Genomic DNA, 17049 nt, shown 5'->3' on the forward strand with positions numbered 1-17049 from the left:
TTTTTCTCCAAAATGAATGTGTGACTGAAAGCTTGATTTAGGCAAGAGAGTAAAATATAGTTGATGGATGTGAGGATTCTAGACTGCTTGAAAATAGAAAATGTCCTTTTCATCATGACTGGTAATATGACTCCCTAAGTGTGGACATTTGTGGTTAGGGTCCACATGGTGACCTGGGTTGAGCTGAAATGGAAATTATGTATTTTAGGAACTAAATAGAATAAATGATATGAAAAAGGGTGAAAATGAACTAAGATCTGTAGAATACTTTCTAAAGTGAAGGACTGTGGATACATTATTCATTCATTTAACAACTATTTATTGGGCTCAACTGTCCTAGATACCAGGGCTCAGAAAAATAAAAAGCTCAAGATCTAGTGAGGCGACAGATGAGCAAACAAACAGTGATAACACAATATGAATAATGCCCCAATTGAGTTAATTTTGCATGAAGTTCTGAGAGAAGACCTGAATCAACGATGCCCAAGGTGGGGGGAGGATGGTAGAACATCCCCATCAGAGTGTCTTTCACAAAGAAGGGATTGATAGATACGAGACTTGAGGGTGAAATATGAGGATACTGAGCAGAAACTCCAGGGAATAGCATGTGAAAAAGCAAACTGCAAAAGAGCATGGCCTGGGGCCAGCCCAGTGGCATAGTGGTTAAGTTCGTGTGCGCCACTTCGGTGGCCCAGGGTTCACAGGTTTGGATCCTGGGCGCCGACCTACACACCACTCAGCAAGCCATGCTGTGGTGGCATCCCACATACAAAAATAGAGGAAGATTGGCACAGATGTTAGCTCAGGGACAACCTTCCTCACCAAAAAAAAAGAGCATGGCCAGCTTGGAGTGCAGTGGGCATGTGGTATGACATAAAGGATGTGGACACTGGGGCTGGGGGACTGAGAGATGGGGAGAAGTGGCAAATGGTGAGGTCATGGAGGCTGTATGCCGTGCTAAGGAAGCAAAGGAAAGGCACAAACAGACTTGCATGTTCCGAATGACAACTCTGGCACCATTGTGGAGACCACTGGAGTTAGGAGGCCAGTAAGATGCCAGGCAAAAGTATCTGATCATGGAGAAATGGTGCTGCAATTGAGAGCAGTTAGTAGGTGGGCCACAGGAATGAAGAGGCCACCACATCCACAAGGAAATCACTTAATCTATATTTTGAATGGTTTTAATTTTATTTATTTATTTAATGCAAATAATCCATTGTTAGTGACAACCAAAAAGTTAAGCATAAAATAAAAACCAACAGAAATTTAGAGCCAATGATGAACTTCAACTGCAGATCTTTTGAGACATTGTCGAGTATAAATATACTCTTCATTACTTTAAGCTATTTTCTCCTGTGTGAAACAGGAATTCCTTTCAATGTGAGATGAGTAGTGGATTCTGGGCCCCAGACCAGGACCGAATCTTATTCTTCAGGAGTCAGTGAGCTGGGAGGAATGACCTAGTGTCGCCAGAGAGGGGGATGTTGTGAGAACAAGAAATTCAAAATGGCGGCCCGAATGTCCAGACCAAAGGACAAACCTGTCAGCCCAGAAAAGAGGAAGACAGGGGAACATGAAAGGCTGTGCTTAAAACTTTGAACCTGTATCAAGTTAATTTAATAACATGAGTTACAGGTGTGTAACCTATACCAGTTACCAAATGTGTATATAGCTGATGTTCCAGATTATATTCCATTGCATAAAAGACGTAACTGGATTTTCCCTGGGCAGCAGTGGGAACTCTTGGTGATGGACCCCTGGGTCTGATGCAGGTGGCTTGTGCAAACCCCTCAGCCTGAGTTCAAGGCCTTCCATCATTGGGCCCCAACCTACCAATAAAAACTCCTCTCGCTTATATAGCTTTTTGTGGTTTATACAGCATTTTCACACACTTATTATACTTTATATTCACAATAACCACGTGAGGTTGGCAGGTAGATATTTTGCATCTGCAATAACAAAAACTGAGAATGAGAGAAACTGAGTACTTTGACTAGTCATTAATAGGCAGGACCAGGACTGGAAGGTTTGCCGACTGTTTCCTAGATCTTTCCACTCACCATGCTTCATTCTTCAGGTTTCTGATCCTAGAATGCATCCTATTCTTTCCTCCTTTGTGCCTTTGCTCACACATTTATTTCCGCCAAGATGGCACTTCTTGCTCCATTTCCACCTGTTCACATATTTTTCAAGGCTTAGATAGTATTTCTCTCTAAAGCTTTCTCCGACATATTGCCAAGCCCATCAGCCAGAAGTAATATTTCTGTACTTTCTCTTCCCATAGCATTTTTTGTGTGGGTTTCTCTTAAGATACCTATCACTTTCTATGTTGCACCATAGTTAACTGTGTACATGTCTTGTCTCCTCTACTAGCTAGTAGGCACTGAAGGCAGATACTTTCTCATCTTTAATCATCATAGCCTTTCTACTTAGTATAAAGCCTTACTTACTTAGTAGAAAGTAGAAAGCATAGTAGGCAATCCTGAATGTTCGAATGAATGAATGAAATGAAAAAAGTGAAAGTCCCAAGGGGATGGTCTTTGGAAAAGAAACTGTTTCTAACACTTTACCCTCTCTCCAATATCCCCTCTTTATTCCAGAGCTGAGAGTAGAAATACACTCTAGAAAAGTTCAGATTCCTAGTCAGTGTACCTTCTGTTTAATTTTTATGGAGGGATCGCCCAAGTCAACCAGACATAGAGCATTAAAATTGGGTCAAGACATATGGTAAACCAACGTCAAGTTTGGGAGTCTTGGGCCTTTAACTTACATAATCTCTGATTAAAACAATGATCCTAGGGCCATGATGGAGAATGTCTGCGACTGAATTTCTCAGGGTTTCTTCACACTGCTTCCTAGTTTTATCTTCCTCAGCATGCAGATGGAAGGCCACTGAGGGAAGTCTATCTCATAGTTTGGAAAAGAAAGATTCTTGTTGATGATGGCTTCCTGACTCTCCTTCCTGGAAAAAGAAAATGTGTATAGTGCAGTGGGGCATGGAAATTGAGATTAGCTCCACAAGGCACCATAAAATTTATCTCCAACTCACAGCTTGCTTTTCTTCTTTATGATTTTTAATGAATGGTCCCTAAATTCATTCTATGATCTTTCTATTGGTTTCAAACAATGCATATTTTTAAATGTTCAAACAAAAACAATATAGAACTCAACTCAAGAACTCTTGATCCTGCCTATTAATTGCTATTTGGCCAAAGTACTTAGTTTCTCTCATTCTCAGTTTTTGTTGTTGCAGATGGCAAAATATCTACCTGCCAACCCCACATTGTTATTGTGAATATATAGCAATGTGTGTGAAAATGCTATATAAACTACAAAAAGCTACACAACCAGGTTACTTATTTTTAATCAAAGAACGCAATTAAAAAATGGGCAAAAAACTTGAATAGACATTTCTCCAAAGAAGATATACAAATGGCCAACAAGCATATGAAAGATGCTCAACATCTTTCATTAAGGAAATGCAAATCAAAACCACAATGAAATATTATCTCACATCCATCAGGATGGCTACTATATAAAAAAAAAACCACAGAAAATAAAAAGCATTAGCGAGGATATGGAGAAATTGGAACCATTGTGCACTGTTGGTAAGAATGTAAAATGTGGCAGCTGCTCTGGAAAACAGTACGGAGGTTCCTCAAAAAGTTAAAAATAGAATTACCGTATGATCTAGCAATTCCACTTCAGAGGATATATCCAAAAGAATTGAAAGCAGGGTCTCAAAAAGATATTTGTACACCCATGTTTAAAGTAGTATTATTCACAATAACCAAGAAGTGGAAGAAATCCAAATATTTATTGATGGATGAATGGATAAACAAAATGTGGTATATACATGTAATGGATGATTAGCCTTAAAAAGAAAAGAAATTCTGACACATGCTACAACATGGACGAACCTCGAGGATATTATGCTAAGTGAAACAAGCCAGTCACAAAAAGACAAAGACTGTATGATTCCACTTATATGAGGTACCTAGAATAGTCAAATTCTTAGAAACAGAAAGTAGAATGATAGTTGCCAGAGGCTGGAGTGGGGAAGGGGGAATGGGGAGTTGTTGTTTAATGGATATAGAGTTTCAGTTTTGTAGGATAAAAAAGTTCTGGAGACTGGTTGTTCAACAATGTGAATATACTTAACAATACTGAACTGTACCATTAAAAATGGTTAAGATGATAAATTTTTTTTTTTTCTGGTGAGGAAGATCAGCCCTGAGCTAACATCCGACATCAATCCTCCTCTTTTTGCCAAGTAAGATTGGCCCTGGGCTAACATCTGTGCCCATCTTCCAGGATCCGAACCTGCGAACCCATGGCCGTGGAAGCGGAGCGCCCACACTTAACTGCTATGCCCCTGGGCTGGCCCTAAGATGATAAATTTTATGTTAATGTATTTTACCACAATCAAAAATTAAAAATCAAAACAAAAAATATAGAACTATATAAAATCCAAGAAAATTTCAGGCTCTTGTTAATTTTTCTGATTGACTTCTCTTCTAGGTGGATGGATCCAAAAAGCTGGATGCTAATATTCTTATTAATTTAGTTAATTGAGTAAAAGGAGGTAATACCTCCTTTATAGATCCTGAATAGCTCCCTATTCAATAGAACTTAATTCATCACCAATATTAGGTATAGGATAGAAAAGAAAAGATATATTTATGTCTTATGAGGGGTGAGAGGAAACATTTTAAACTTTGTGAATTGCAGTAAGATGCAGTGGAAAGGCACAAAGGAGCAGTGCAAAGAACATGAGTCAATAACATGGACTTTTAAGGATTGTTATAGGACTAAATGTAGGCAAGGCCATGTCTTTCTTGCTCACCATTCCATGCTCAGCTCCTAGGTCAGGCATAGAAGGTATTCAATAGTTGTACTAAATGAATTAAAAGTGCCTCAGTATAGCGCCTGGTAAATGATATTGTACCATAAGTGTTAGTTCTGTCCCTCCCCCTCCTCCCTCCCTGCAGCTCCCCCACTCTTCTTCTGAGGAATATCACCATAAAGGCTGATACTCTGTGTCCAAGAAGAAAGATTTTCTGTCCTAAGAACTCCATATGCTTTAATTCTATATCATATTTTCATCTTTATTATAAGTGTTCAGAAAAAAATTAAAAATATTTTTCCCTTATATTACTCAGGGGGCATCATAATATGGATTCTAGTAATAATAAAGCTAATGTTTTAATCAATGCAAATTGTTTAATTTTAAAAAAGATTTCTAGCAGTTTCTTTAAAAGATAATCATGATAAAAATAAGCATATCCCTATTAACAAGGAAATTTAAGAAACCAGTAGTTTAACTTAAAACAATAACCTCTTTTTACGTTTATATTTTACCATTCAGACTACCTTTGATTATAGTCTAACAAAAACAGTAGGAAATTTGGCAGCCATTTAATACTGACTCTAGCTAAGATATTGCTGGTTTTAATTTTTTTGTGTGTGAGGAGGACTAGCCCTGAGCTAACATCTGATGCCAATCCTCCCCTTTTTTCTTGAGGAAGACTGGCCCTGGGCTAACATATGTGCCCTTCTTCTCTACTTTATATGGGATGCCGCCACAGTACGGCTTAACAAGTGGTGTGTCAGTGCACACCCGGGATCCGACCCTGCGAACCCCGGGCCGCTACAGCAGAGCGCGCGCACTTAACCGCTGTGCCACCGGGAGGCCCCTTTCATCTTTTTAAGGACAAAAAAAATCACTTATTCTGGACACTAAAAACTTTGTTATAATTTACACCTAGGCTTATTTATCTTGAAGCATTATAGAAGAGGAATATGACTTCTTTTTATTTTGTGTAGTTTTAGAACTAGAATGAGCATTGCAGAGAACCCCTTCACTTTACAGTGAGGACAATGAGACTGGAGAGGGTGCACGACTTGTCCAAGATCACAGGGTGAGCTCATTCCAGGGCCAGATGTGGATATAGGCCTCCTGACTCCTAAATTAGGGTTCTGCAAACCATATTGCTTCACTCGTGTCCAATAAAACAGTCCATGGCAGAAGTAAACAAAACCAGATGACCAGTAAACAGATAGAGAATCTGGGTAGAGGGCAGAGGAAAGGGATGACCATGAATATGGAGTCTCATTATTTAAAAAGACCATTGGTGGGAAATTAAAACAATAGTTGCTCCAATCCCAGGTTTGCTATAAGTATTTTAAATGCAACATCTTTTAGTTGGTGGAACCAAAATCGGACAATTGTAGGCTTTAATCCAAGATCTCTGCCTATCTTCTCTCTATTAATCATGACTGTAGAAAATCAGGTGGCATGATCTGTGTGCTACAATTAAAGGGGCACAGGGAATACAGTGAGACCTTGCATTGTTTTGGATCATGGCTTGAGGCTGATGAAATTGGCAGGCTTTTCATTCTTCTCTTTTCCTCACGACCCTCCAACCAACTTCCCCATCCTTGCCCATACCTAGAGAAAAAAAGAAAAAATTAAGAGAGGAGGATAGAGCCAAGGAAAGAAAGAAGACAAGAGAATGGGAGAGGAGACATAGGGAGAGCAAGAAGAAGATGAAAATTAGAGAAAAGAAAAGATGGGGAAGAAAAGAGAACCAACAGGATGAAGCTGTATAAAATACTCTGAATCAGAATCACCTGGCTTATTTGTTAAATGTATGTTTCTGGGCCACATTCCAAATCCACCAAATTGGAATCTATGGGAGTAGCATTATTTAAAAGTAAATGAAAAGCTTTTTGATAAGTAATTACTCTCCTTTTTGTTAATTTGATTTCAAATTTTGTCATTTTGATTTCAAATTTGCAAATCCATTTGCTTCTTTAAAGCTGGCCAAAAAAGAAGCATTCCACTATTTGCCTAAAAAGCTTTTATTCTACACAACTGTTGATAATGTGACTTTACACAAAGAAGTTGGTGTATTTTCACACACATCAAAGCAACTCAGAGACACAACACCTTCCATCAAAAGGATGTGCTCTAATGAGAGTAGCAGGATAATGTCAAATGCGCCCTTTTCTGCCATTCTGGTGATGTGGGTGCAGGAAAATCAACACTCCTCATAAGGCAGGGTGCTCCTTGTCTTTTCCTTTGGGTCCGTTTGTTATGACGTTTTCTAAGTTACAGATCTTTTGTTCATCATTAGGCTTTTGTTTATTAGCGTTTGGCTAAAGTCAGAATATTGCCTGCCATGTTAGCAGTCCCATTGGAAGGTCCTATCACATATTGTTTCCAGGGCCAAATCTGTTTCCATGGTGTCCCTGGTCAAATTTCTATATGGCAGAACCTGCTGTGTTAAACGACCTTCTGCAGGGTGTCTACATTTGAGTGCACATGTGGAATTAGGTATTATATGACATGTCCCTGTCAAGCTGTTCCTGCAGGGATGGTGGTTGTAGTTCGGATGCATGCAAGTTGCCTGGGGTATTAGTCATGGCCATGTTAGGAATCCATATTGAAAAGGGCCTGCTGTGTAGTGATCGTGTTGTCTAACTGTATTGAATGGTGCCTACTGGGTAAGTGATCATGGTGTGTATCCATATCTAGCTGGGCCTGCTGTGATAGTGATCACGTTGTGGGTAATTGCGCAGCCACCCTGGGAATTTATTGCTATAGATCAGGCAACAGGGCAGAGGAGAAGTCAATAATTGTTCCTGCTCTGGGCTGTTAGCTGTACTATTGAGAACAAGCATGAACTTCTAGAGTGGGAAAGATATCTTTGGTTTGAGGATGAACATGAAGTTGATATTCACAATTCTAAGCATTTTGGGACTATTCCCTCTCTCCTTACTATTTCATAGAATGGCAAATTATTTCTAATTAGGATAAGGTGACTCTAAAAGTGACGAAATCTGTACAGACTAAAGGCTATATCAAAATTAACAAATGAAATCAAGCTTTAATTCTATCTTATTTAAATGGAATGAATTCAAGGCTGTTTATAAATTTGTAAAAATAATAAAGAATAAATATCTCGTCAGAGAACACAGTGCCAAGAAAGACGTTTATTGTTCTTTTTTGGCTAAACTCTTGTCTGGAGAATTTTCTCATCTCTCAGGAGTCAGGAAACATTGGCAAAACTAAGGCTACCAGTCTTATGTTCCAATATTTTCCTCTTGATTAAATTTTATCAGTGGATAATAAAAAGGAGAGAAGGTCAGTAAGGGCCTGGCTTAATAAGCACACCAACATAAACACATCCAAATCAGTGTGATCTTTCAAAGTGGAGACTTGGACAAGCTGATGGTATTTATGAAATTCTTCAGAGTTAGTTTACAAATCATGCAAGCAAACCAGTATCATCACCTCCTTCCTCCGTGACAAAAAAAAAAGTCTACTCTAATGGCTCACTCACTTTAGTCACCAGGTTTGACTCTGAGGGATGTCTGGCTCTTTACAAAGCCAAGGTGGATGTGTAGAAGGGCACACATTAGGGTGGAAATGTTCTGAGAGATTTGTTGAAAACAATCAGACAAAGATTATTTTCAAACATCATTCATAAATCCTTTCAAAAGTCCTCCCAGTATGTTATATTATGACTCCTGCTATATCCTTTATGATCTCACTTGTGAACGTGGTAGCATTATTTTACAGATGAACATAAACTCAGACACAAGCGAGCTCGTGGATCGTGATGGAATTTTTCATGGGTAAGTAGCCCATCTCTTTCTGATTTTGAACAGGAAACTGTTCAGACAGAAACTTGAACTTTTAAAAATTAGCTTGAGAATTTCCTAAAATAAGAAGAGAATGGAAGCAAGGAAGAGAAGAGAGAGGGAGGGAGTGTGAGAGGAAAGAAGGAGGAAAAGGCAGCAGATCTTTCCCCTCAAAGCTGGGTCTTAAAGTCATGTGATTTATCTTATCATAATTATTGAAGAGAACTTTTGGAAAATGAAAAATAAATCAGACTTTTTGGAGAGTATGATTAAGTATTTAGATATGAGTATACATCTTAATAAAGATAAGATCTCATTTTGAAGGATTTAATGTTATCTCTTTGGCAGGGCCCTATGGCCGTGATGATTTGAATAATAGTTCTACTCCATGCTTGGAACCCAAACAGGGCCAGGGGATGAGACGTTATAGGTGGTAGGGGTGGGAGGAATGTTGCATTTAGTTTAGTTTTAAATTAAAAAGTTTAAAATAAACCATAAACCAGAGCAGAAATTCAAGGTTTCATCTTACATGTGCTTCAGTTCTGATTGTATCTAATTGTAATCTTCTCAAGCCATGTAAATAAAAAGGCAGAGAGAAGGGAAAAGAAACAGTAGTTTTAATGTTGCTTGAGCCTCTACTATTTGCCAGGTATTGTGTTAGCCAATTTGTATCATGTTATCTCATTTAGTTCTGTAAGGAGCCTATGAGATAGGCACAGTATATCCATTTCACAAGTAGTCACAGAGATTAATATAACAATGTAACAAGGGTCATAGAATACATGGAGACAAGCTTTGTCTCTCTCCAAAGACCAAGTGTGCCCCACTGTCCGACTTTCATTTTTTAAAATGAGTTTTTTAAACCATTTATCTAGAATTATTATTGTTATTGAATCAATACAGAGGGGTTTATGAAGTGAGAAGTAAGATTTCTCTTTATCACTACCTGCTTCCCTGCAATCTCATTTCCCTCACTAGAGGGAATATTTTGGTAGAATATTCCAGATTTGTCTCTATTTCTTTGGTTAACCACTCAGGCATGTTTAAAATGGCTGGAGCTATTGCTTAACAGGTTAAAACATACTATTTAGGCCATTTCATCCCTATGAAATAGAGAACTAGTAGGAGAAAGGACCAACAAAGTCAGCAGGGCCATCAAGCAGCAAGCTCCAGACCAAGCTTAGTGGAGGTGTCCACGTGGTGGGGGAAAATTGGCCTTCAAACCGACGTCCACTTCTGGAATCTCTTTGTCCATGGAGTCTTGTTAAGTTACCCTAAAATGGCAGGTCTGGGTCATCTGTAGGCACAGGGCTGTGTACCAGCCCTAGATGGGAATGCCCAGTGCTGCGAAGGACTGCTGGAGTCGGTAAATGTGGAAGATGGGGGACTTCCCCTATATGGCTTTGAGTAGGAGGAGCTGATGTCTTCCTGATACTCTGAAGCTCAGTTTCCTTCTAAACCAGCTTTGGCACAGCCTGCTGGGCTACAAAAGCTGCCTATGGCAAGTAGCAGTTAGAGATGGGGCTGCTCTCTAAGGAAAGGCACAACATAAGCCCTGGAAGCAGAGTTGGAACTAGAAAACAAAGCTGGCAAACAACAGCTATTGCCACCAACTAGAGGACACCCTTCATGTGGATGCAGTGTGCAAGAACACCCTTTCTCCATCCCCTCTCCCCATGCTATCTAATCTGAGATAGCAATGCATACCTTGTTTATGCCAAGACAAAATCACCTCTTGGCTCTGCCAGTGGATACACCCTTAGCTCACTGCAAGAGCAGGACAGACAGCTTTCTAGTCAGGCACTGGTCCTTGTTAAGCTCCTTTCTTTCCAGAGAAGGACATTAACTCTATCCTTCACAAGACAGTTATTTAAGGCATATGGTCTGCCCTTAATGGGGCATTTAGAAGAGCCACACTTCAGCAATTTTAACAGAGCACAATTTTGAGCTCACAGCCACACAGTTTATCAGGAGACAGTAGAGAGAAAAACACTATTCAGGGAGGACTGCTCGGGGGCCATGGAGACCATTCATACTCCTGGATCTTCATGGGGTGGGGCTCATGGCCTCAGACATCCAGGTCCATTCTAACCCTTGCAGAATTGTTTGTGCTGGATTGCATATGATGCCATCATTTTATATGGAGGGTCACTATTAGAAACAGCCTTAGGATGCCTCTTTTGTGTCTATTGTAAGGATACTGTTGAGGTGTCTGTCATACCACCTACTTGCTCTATTTATGAACTCTTGGATATTATGATTAGGACCAGGAACAACTGTAAATCTCCTGAGCAATCAATTTATCTAATCAACATTGTGAACTGTGAAGCTGACAAGGTTTCCTATTTTCACATGACTACGAAATTTCACATCACTAGAAAATTTAGAGCCCAAATGCTATCCTCACACATTTTACCTACTCTCAAAAGTCACCTGAAATCATTTCCAAAACAAGGTGAAGGGTGTGGGTGAGTCAGTAAATATCTAGGTAATTAGTGTATTTTATTTTAATGGTTTCTGTTTCTTCCTCTGCCAAAGTCATCTTTAATAGCTGATGAAAGACAAGTAGACCTGTTTTCCAATTTGGAGACATGAAGTTGCTTTCCTTTCTGCCTCCTAACAAGTCACTCTGCAGTTTAGGGGGCTTTCAGTATGCTAATTCCAGAGGTTTTTGTTTAGGAGCTCTCAATATGCTAATACCAGAAACTTTTCTTAGGAAACAGGCTATTTTGTTCTTGGGAACAACAAAGATAAGATCAATAAAGCATGGCTGTTACTAAATCAATTTGCCAATTTTTTAAAATTTAAGATTCCAACTGTGTATTCCATTCACAAATCTGTGCTTATAAACAGTAGTTCTTTGATGGTGGGAGAGATAAAAAACAGGTGAGGGGACCCACATTTAGAATAGCAACCCAAGGTTCCTAACATCGGACTCCCTTTAGCTAACATTTCGGACCCCAGTGGGCTCGGTGCTCTGAGCCTGCTTTAGCTGCCTGAGATGTGCCAGCACATCAGTGGGACTGAAATGCCTTCACAGAGAGAGAGAAACCACCTTCCAAGTTACCTTTCAGAGATGCTTAAGGAGAAAAGAATGCGCCGGTGGAGGAGGCCAGGGAAGGCAATTGAGAGGAAAAGATGTTCCAGGAGACCTAAACCAACAGGAGATGTGCACCTGTAGCCCCAAATCCCCAGGCTCTCCACTCCAACTCCCTACTGAAAATAATATGAAGGGTCCAGCCAGTTTCATGAATGTAACAGTGGCTGCAGCTGAATGGCAGCTGTGCTGAATTTAGAGAAGTGTGGATTTTCTCAAGGGCAAGGAAGCTGGATTGGAAAGGATCCTATTTTACCTCCTGTGGCCTTGCTCCAACAATTGTTTCCTTGTTTCAAATTCAGCACTTTATTAAAATAAGTAGAATCATATTCGATGGAAGCTAGTGACTCTCAGAAATCCAAAGTTCTGAAATTAAATCTACGTAGTTCACTGGCTGTCTGGACACAGATAATTGTCCTAGTCAGATTCATTAGCTCTGTCACAAGAGCTTTACTTATTTCTGGTATCCCCATGCAAAAGCTTGAGTGAGTGGTGTCAATCTATTCCATGTGTGGGGATTGGGTGTGTTTTCCGGTCAGAATGGGGAAACAAATGAGACAGGCTGTCAGCGTGATTCAAAATTGAGTGTCGTGGACCCTCTGGAGCTGTGTGTTTGCAAATCTGTTTCCTTCAATTACATCTGTCTCATTTTTTCCTTGGTTAATAAAATACAGAGTTTTCGGGCTGATTATTTTTGAGCCTATCTGGATCCTTTGTGGAACTGGGAAGTAAATCGTCAGCTTATACACAAGGTGGCACCCTGTGATTCCAACCAGGTCTGAGAGGAGCGATGCTGATAAGAGACCGAGCCATAGCCACAAATTTTTATTTAGCGTCTGGTTTTCCCACTACGGTAAATATAAAGGTGGAAGTAGATGTTTGGCATGTCACCACTGAGTGCAGTCTCCCTCCCTATGTCTCAAAGATTCAGAGTTGCCTCAGTAAAGGGCACTGGAACCAGGGGGCTGATTCCAGTTGATTGTAATGAAAGCAGACCCCACATTCAGATTACATATGGAAAACAGTGAAGCTTTATTGGTACTGGGCTCATTCCTGGGAACATAAGGGGGAGGGGTGGGGATGCAGTCCACATACCAACCCAATTAACTTTCAATTGGGTTTGCCGAAATAGGGAGCCAATTAGAAAGAATGTGACATTTACAAAACTCTGAAATAACTGAATAACAACTGTGTTTACTAGTAATAAATTTCCTTTCAAAAAGTAATTTATTATTTGGAAGCTGCCTGCCCTGACTGTAATATGGGGAAATGGAAACTGGAATATAATCCCAATTCTTACACTTACTTGATCTTTATTCTAATTTAGACTACATGTAGACAGTGGTTTTATTTTTGATATGGCTTTAAAACTATTTTTAATTCTTGGGTGTTGTTACACTACACTTGCTTGGCTAAATGCATGTCATTTGGAATTGGTCCAGAGCATATTTGAAGTGGACAGATTTGGGAATGACTGTACTCAGTGCATTGTATGTGGAAATTAAAATAGGCTATTAGGCTGCACAATCATTTGAAACAGGTTTTGATAAAGATATTTTATAACAGGATCTACTTCAAAAGTTAAAAAGATATTTTCTGTTTTTAGCACAAACAAGTATATGGGTATTCAACAAATAGATTAGAAATAAACTTTATGAAAAATAATATTTGTATACAAATAAAAGCTACTTTCCAAATGTGAAACAGAGGCATTCTGGTTTGGGCACTGAATCGGAAGCCAAGAAAACACAGGCTGTGTCTCACTTAAAAAGCGTATTGTGTTATTTGCCTCAAACTGTTTTATTCCCAGCTATAATCATTACCTACAGGGCAAGAGGAAAGTGGAGATTTGGGGAAGAAATCTGTTACATGGTCAAAGAAAAAGAACAACAAAACAACAACTACTCTAGTTAAAACCTGTTCCTCTAATAGAATTTCAGGTTTCAAAAAAATTTCTTTGAATTGCTTTAATTGGTTCTAAAATTCCTATGCCCAAAGGTAGGAAGCTGGAGAGAAATGTAGGCCATGATAAGAGCGAGTATTGGCAGCAATGGCTAAGTCAGGTGACAGGCCAATAAGGTAGGTGAACTCCAAGCTGGAGTGGAATGGGGTCAGTGTCACTGAATTTCTCTAGGGAATATCAGTCAACAGATATATATTAGGTGCCTGCTATGTGTGAGGCACAGAACTAGGGATACAGTGAATAAGGGAGCAGATGTAGTTCCTGCCCTCCTTGAGGCTATCGCATCTCTAGGCTCTGGGTTATGCACTCTATTGGCTATTGGTTAAAAAGTCTCAGTAATTTGGATCAGCAACTTTAGAATGTTGAATGGTCAATAAACCGAAGAGCTTGGATAGCAGCTTGGCAATGTGGAGAAAACAAGAGTTTTGGAGTCAGGCTAGACCTGGATTTGAACCCAGTTCTGTGAGTTATTAGTGTTGAAACTTGGCAAATTATCTGAGCCTTAGTTTCCTTATTAGTAAAATTATAATATTTCCTCATAGGGTTATAATGAGAATTAAGTGGACTGCAATTAATTGAGATAATATATATAAAGTACCACTATAGAGACTGGTATATTTTCAATACTCAATAGTTCCTTTCTTGAGAGAGAGTAACAATAAATACAGGGAACAGAAGAAAGCTATACCTTTTGAGCCTGAGAAGTGCTGGGCACTCAAATAAAAGCCCTGGATGACTCATTTCTTCAAACATCGCTTCCCCACACCTCCTCCCTTTCAGGCTTGAATCCAGTGCTGACCCCTTCCCAACAACATCTTGTTCTCCCTTGCAGAGAACTGGAACTGCTCCAGAGGGTATCACTCAGAGCAGGACATGCCTATAAGCTTGAGGAAGGTATTGCTTACAAGAAGTGAGTCACAGCATCTCCATTGTTTCCAACAACAAAGTGGATGGAAAACACTCAAGCCCGGCTAAACAATGCTGGAAGTCTTGCTGGGCCAAACAGTTAGACTATTTAGACACTGCCATGAAGTCCATATTCATCATTTTGCCTTCAAAGCGGGAGGTGGAGAGAAAAGGGAGGAGGAAGAGGAGGAAAAAGGGAGAAGGGAAGACGTGGATGAGAAAGAGGAGGTAATGGAGGAAGAGAGTTTTGATGTCATACAGAAATGACTACAGGAATCAATTTTTTTGACTTCTGGACTTCAGAAACCATCTACTTTTCTCAGAGCTGGGCAGAACATTAATCAATTATTAGAAAATGGTAATATGAGTTACACTCTTCCAGGGATTTTGTAGGAAAACTGTAATGCTTAAAGACTAACCAAGAAACTTGGTTAAATGAGGTTGATGTCAACAATACCTGGTACTTATTTGAGTCAACTTGATTTTCCCTTCTCTTTAGAACTTTCTCTAACCAGCTCAGGCTAAAGTAACGCCTCCTTTCTCTGAACTTTCCTGGCAATTATTGCCAGTACAACTCATTTGGTAATTAATCATGTTCTAGTGCCTGTGTCATCTTTCTTGTATAGTTTTCTTCAAGTACTTACTTCTGCTATCATTTATCTTTCCAGTTGCCTTGTTCTTCAACTATTTACATCTCTTACTACTATCCATCTTTCCAACCGTCCTGTCATCCCAATAACGTGAACGCTCCATGAAGGCAGGAACTTGATCTCAAACTTCTTTGAGTCTTCCACGGCACTCAATGTTTTACGCACATCTGCCACTTTGGAAATGTGTGCTGCCTTGGTTAAATTTTATAAGTTTAACTCTTAGGAAGGCTAATATTTTTGAAGTCAGTATCCACCATCCACTAAATAACTCTATGAAGTTTGGGGGACAGGTTCAAGGGCACTTGTTGCGTCTGGCAGCCTCAAACATGAACCCTCACTGCTGCCATTAGCATCCTCCCCGCGAAGGCGAGGATGCCTTACCTTGGAGAGCTCTTTCGGTTAGGTAGTGAAGAGGGGGTGCGGGAAAGAGGGCTGGCTCTGAGTGCGCGTTTTCGGGGCGGGCGAGACGCGGCAGGTCTGCGCCCCTCTGAGTGGGCAGACGGCATGGACCTTCCGCACGTCCCGGGGACGCGCAAATTGGAGGATGCGAATTAGCCGACGCTCGCGGCGCCTTGGAGATAAGCGCTTTATAAGTGCAGGCTCGGTGGCGGCTACTGCGGCCCTGGTTGACGTCTCCCTTTCCCGCTCACACACTTCTGCACACACGCGCTGCTCGGCGCCTTCCTCCCGGGCGCCCAGCGAGAGGGCTGTCGCGGCCGCGGAGACAGAGGCGCACGCTCGGGGGCGCGGGTTAACTTGCGCACCTGGCACCTGCCACACGGCGAGAGCGCCGGCCGGCGAGCGGAAAGCCGCCGCGGCCGCCGCCCCCTTCTGCCCAGAGCGGCCGGAGGCTGAGCACGCTCCCGCGGGCCGGCCGCGCCGCGGAGAGAGTGGGTGGGCAGGCGAGGGAGGGGAAGGGAGAGGAAGGAGGGAGGGAGGGAGGGCGAGGGCGAGGCGCGTCCCCGCGGCGGGGGCGCGCTCTCGCGCGGGCTGCCGGGATCGCTCGCCGCCGCTGTGGTAATGTCCGCCATGTTGGCCATGGCGCAGGGAGCGGATCGGGCGGGCGAGCGGCGGATCTAGTGTGTGGAAGCGGCCGCGGGCGGCGGGGGGCTGTTTTCGGGCGGGGTGGGCGCCCATGCTGTGGCCGGGGGCAGTGAGGAGGAGGAGGAGGAGCGGGCCGGCCGCGCTGCACTGAGGAAGGAGGTGGAGGAGGCGGCGGGAGTCCTCCCCCCCTCCCCGCCCGCCCCGCCGCCGCCGCCCGGGCTGTTCCTGTAAGGCGGGGAGACAATGAGTAAACTCTCCTTCCGAGCGCGGGCGCTGGACGCCGCCAAACCGCTGCCTATCTACCGCGGCAAGGACATGCCTGATCTCAACGACTGCGTCTCCATCAACCGGGCCGTGCCCCAGATGCCCACCGGGATGGAGAAGGAGGAGGAATCGGTAGGGACTCGAGTGTTTATTACCCCCCCTTCCCTCCTCCCCCCTCCCTTTTGTCAGTCGGGCCTCGCCATTCACAGAGCGCTTTACGCTCGCTGGAGGGCGCCGCTGCCGCTCCAACGCATGGGACTCTACGCCGGCGGAGTAGCGTAAACCCTCTCGGCCGGCGCAGCGCCCGCCCGCGGCCGCCATGTTGTTGCGTCCCAGTGTTGTGATTAGCTCGCAGCGCTGCTTACGCTGCCGTAAGGGGGCCTTGCCGTAAGCGGCGGCCGGGAATGGCGCAGGGGATGTTCTGGCCGCACTTGGCGTATGGCCTCTGTTTACCTTTTTTTTTTCCCCTCATTCGG

The 17049-nt window shown here is 42.1% G+C and overlaps 1 protein-coding gene across 1 annotated transcript in view; it reads left to right on the forward strand.

Moving 5' to 3' along the window:
• Positions 1–16287: 16287 nt before the first annotated feature.
• Positions 16288–17049, forward strand: part of EPC2 (enhancer of polycomb 2) — a 125913-nt gene continuing 125151 nt past the window's right edge. Inside the window, exon 1 of the mRNA XM_004423844.3 lies at positions 16288–16705. Coding sequence (XP_004423901.1) covers positions 16553–16705 — 153 coding nt within the window. The 5' untranslated portion in view covers positions 16288–16552. The remainder of the gene's footprint in view (positions 16706–17049) is intronic.

The sequence above is a fragment of the Ceratotherium simum genome, chromosome 9 (genome assembly GCF_057802395.1).
Source record: "Ceratotherium simum simum isolate JZ-2026a chromosome 9, ASM5780239v1, whole genome shotgun sequence".
NCBI lineage: Eukaryota > Metazoa > Chordata > Mammalia > Perissodactyla > Rhinocerotidae > Ceratotherium > Ceratotherium simum.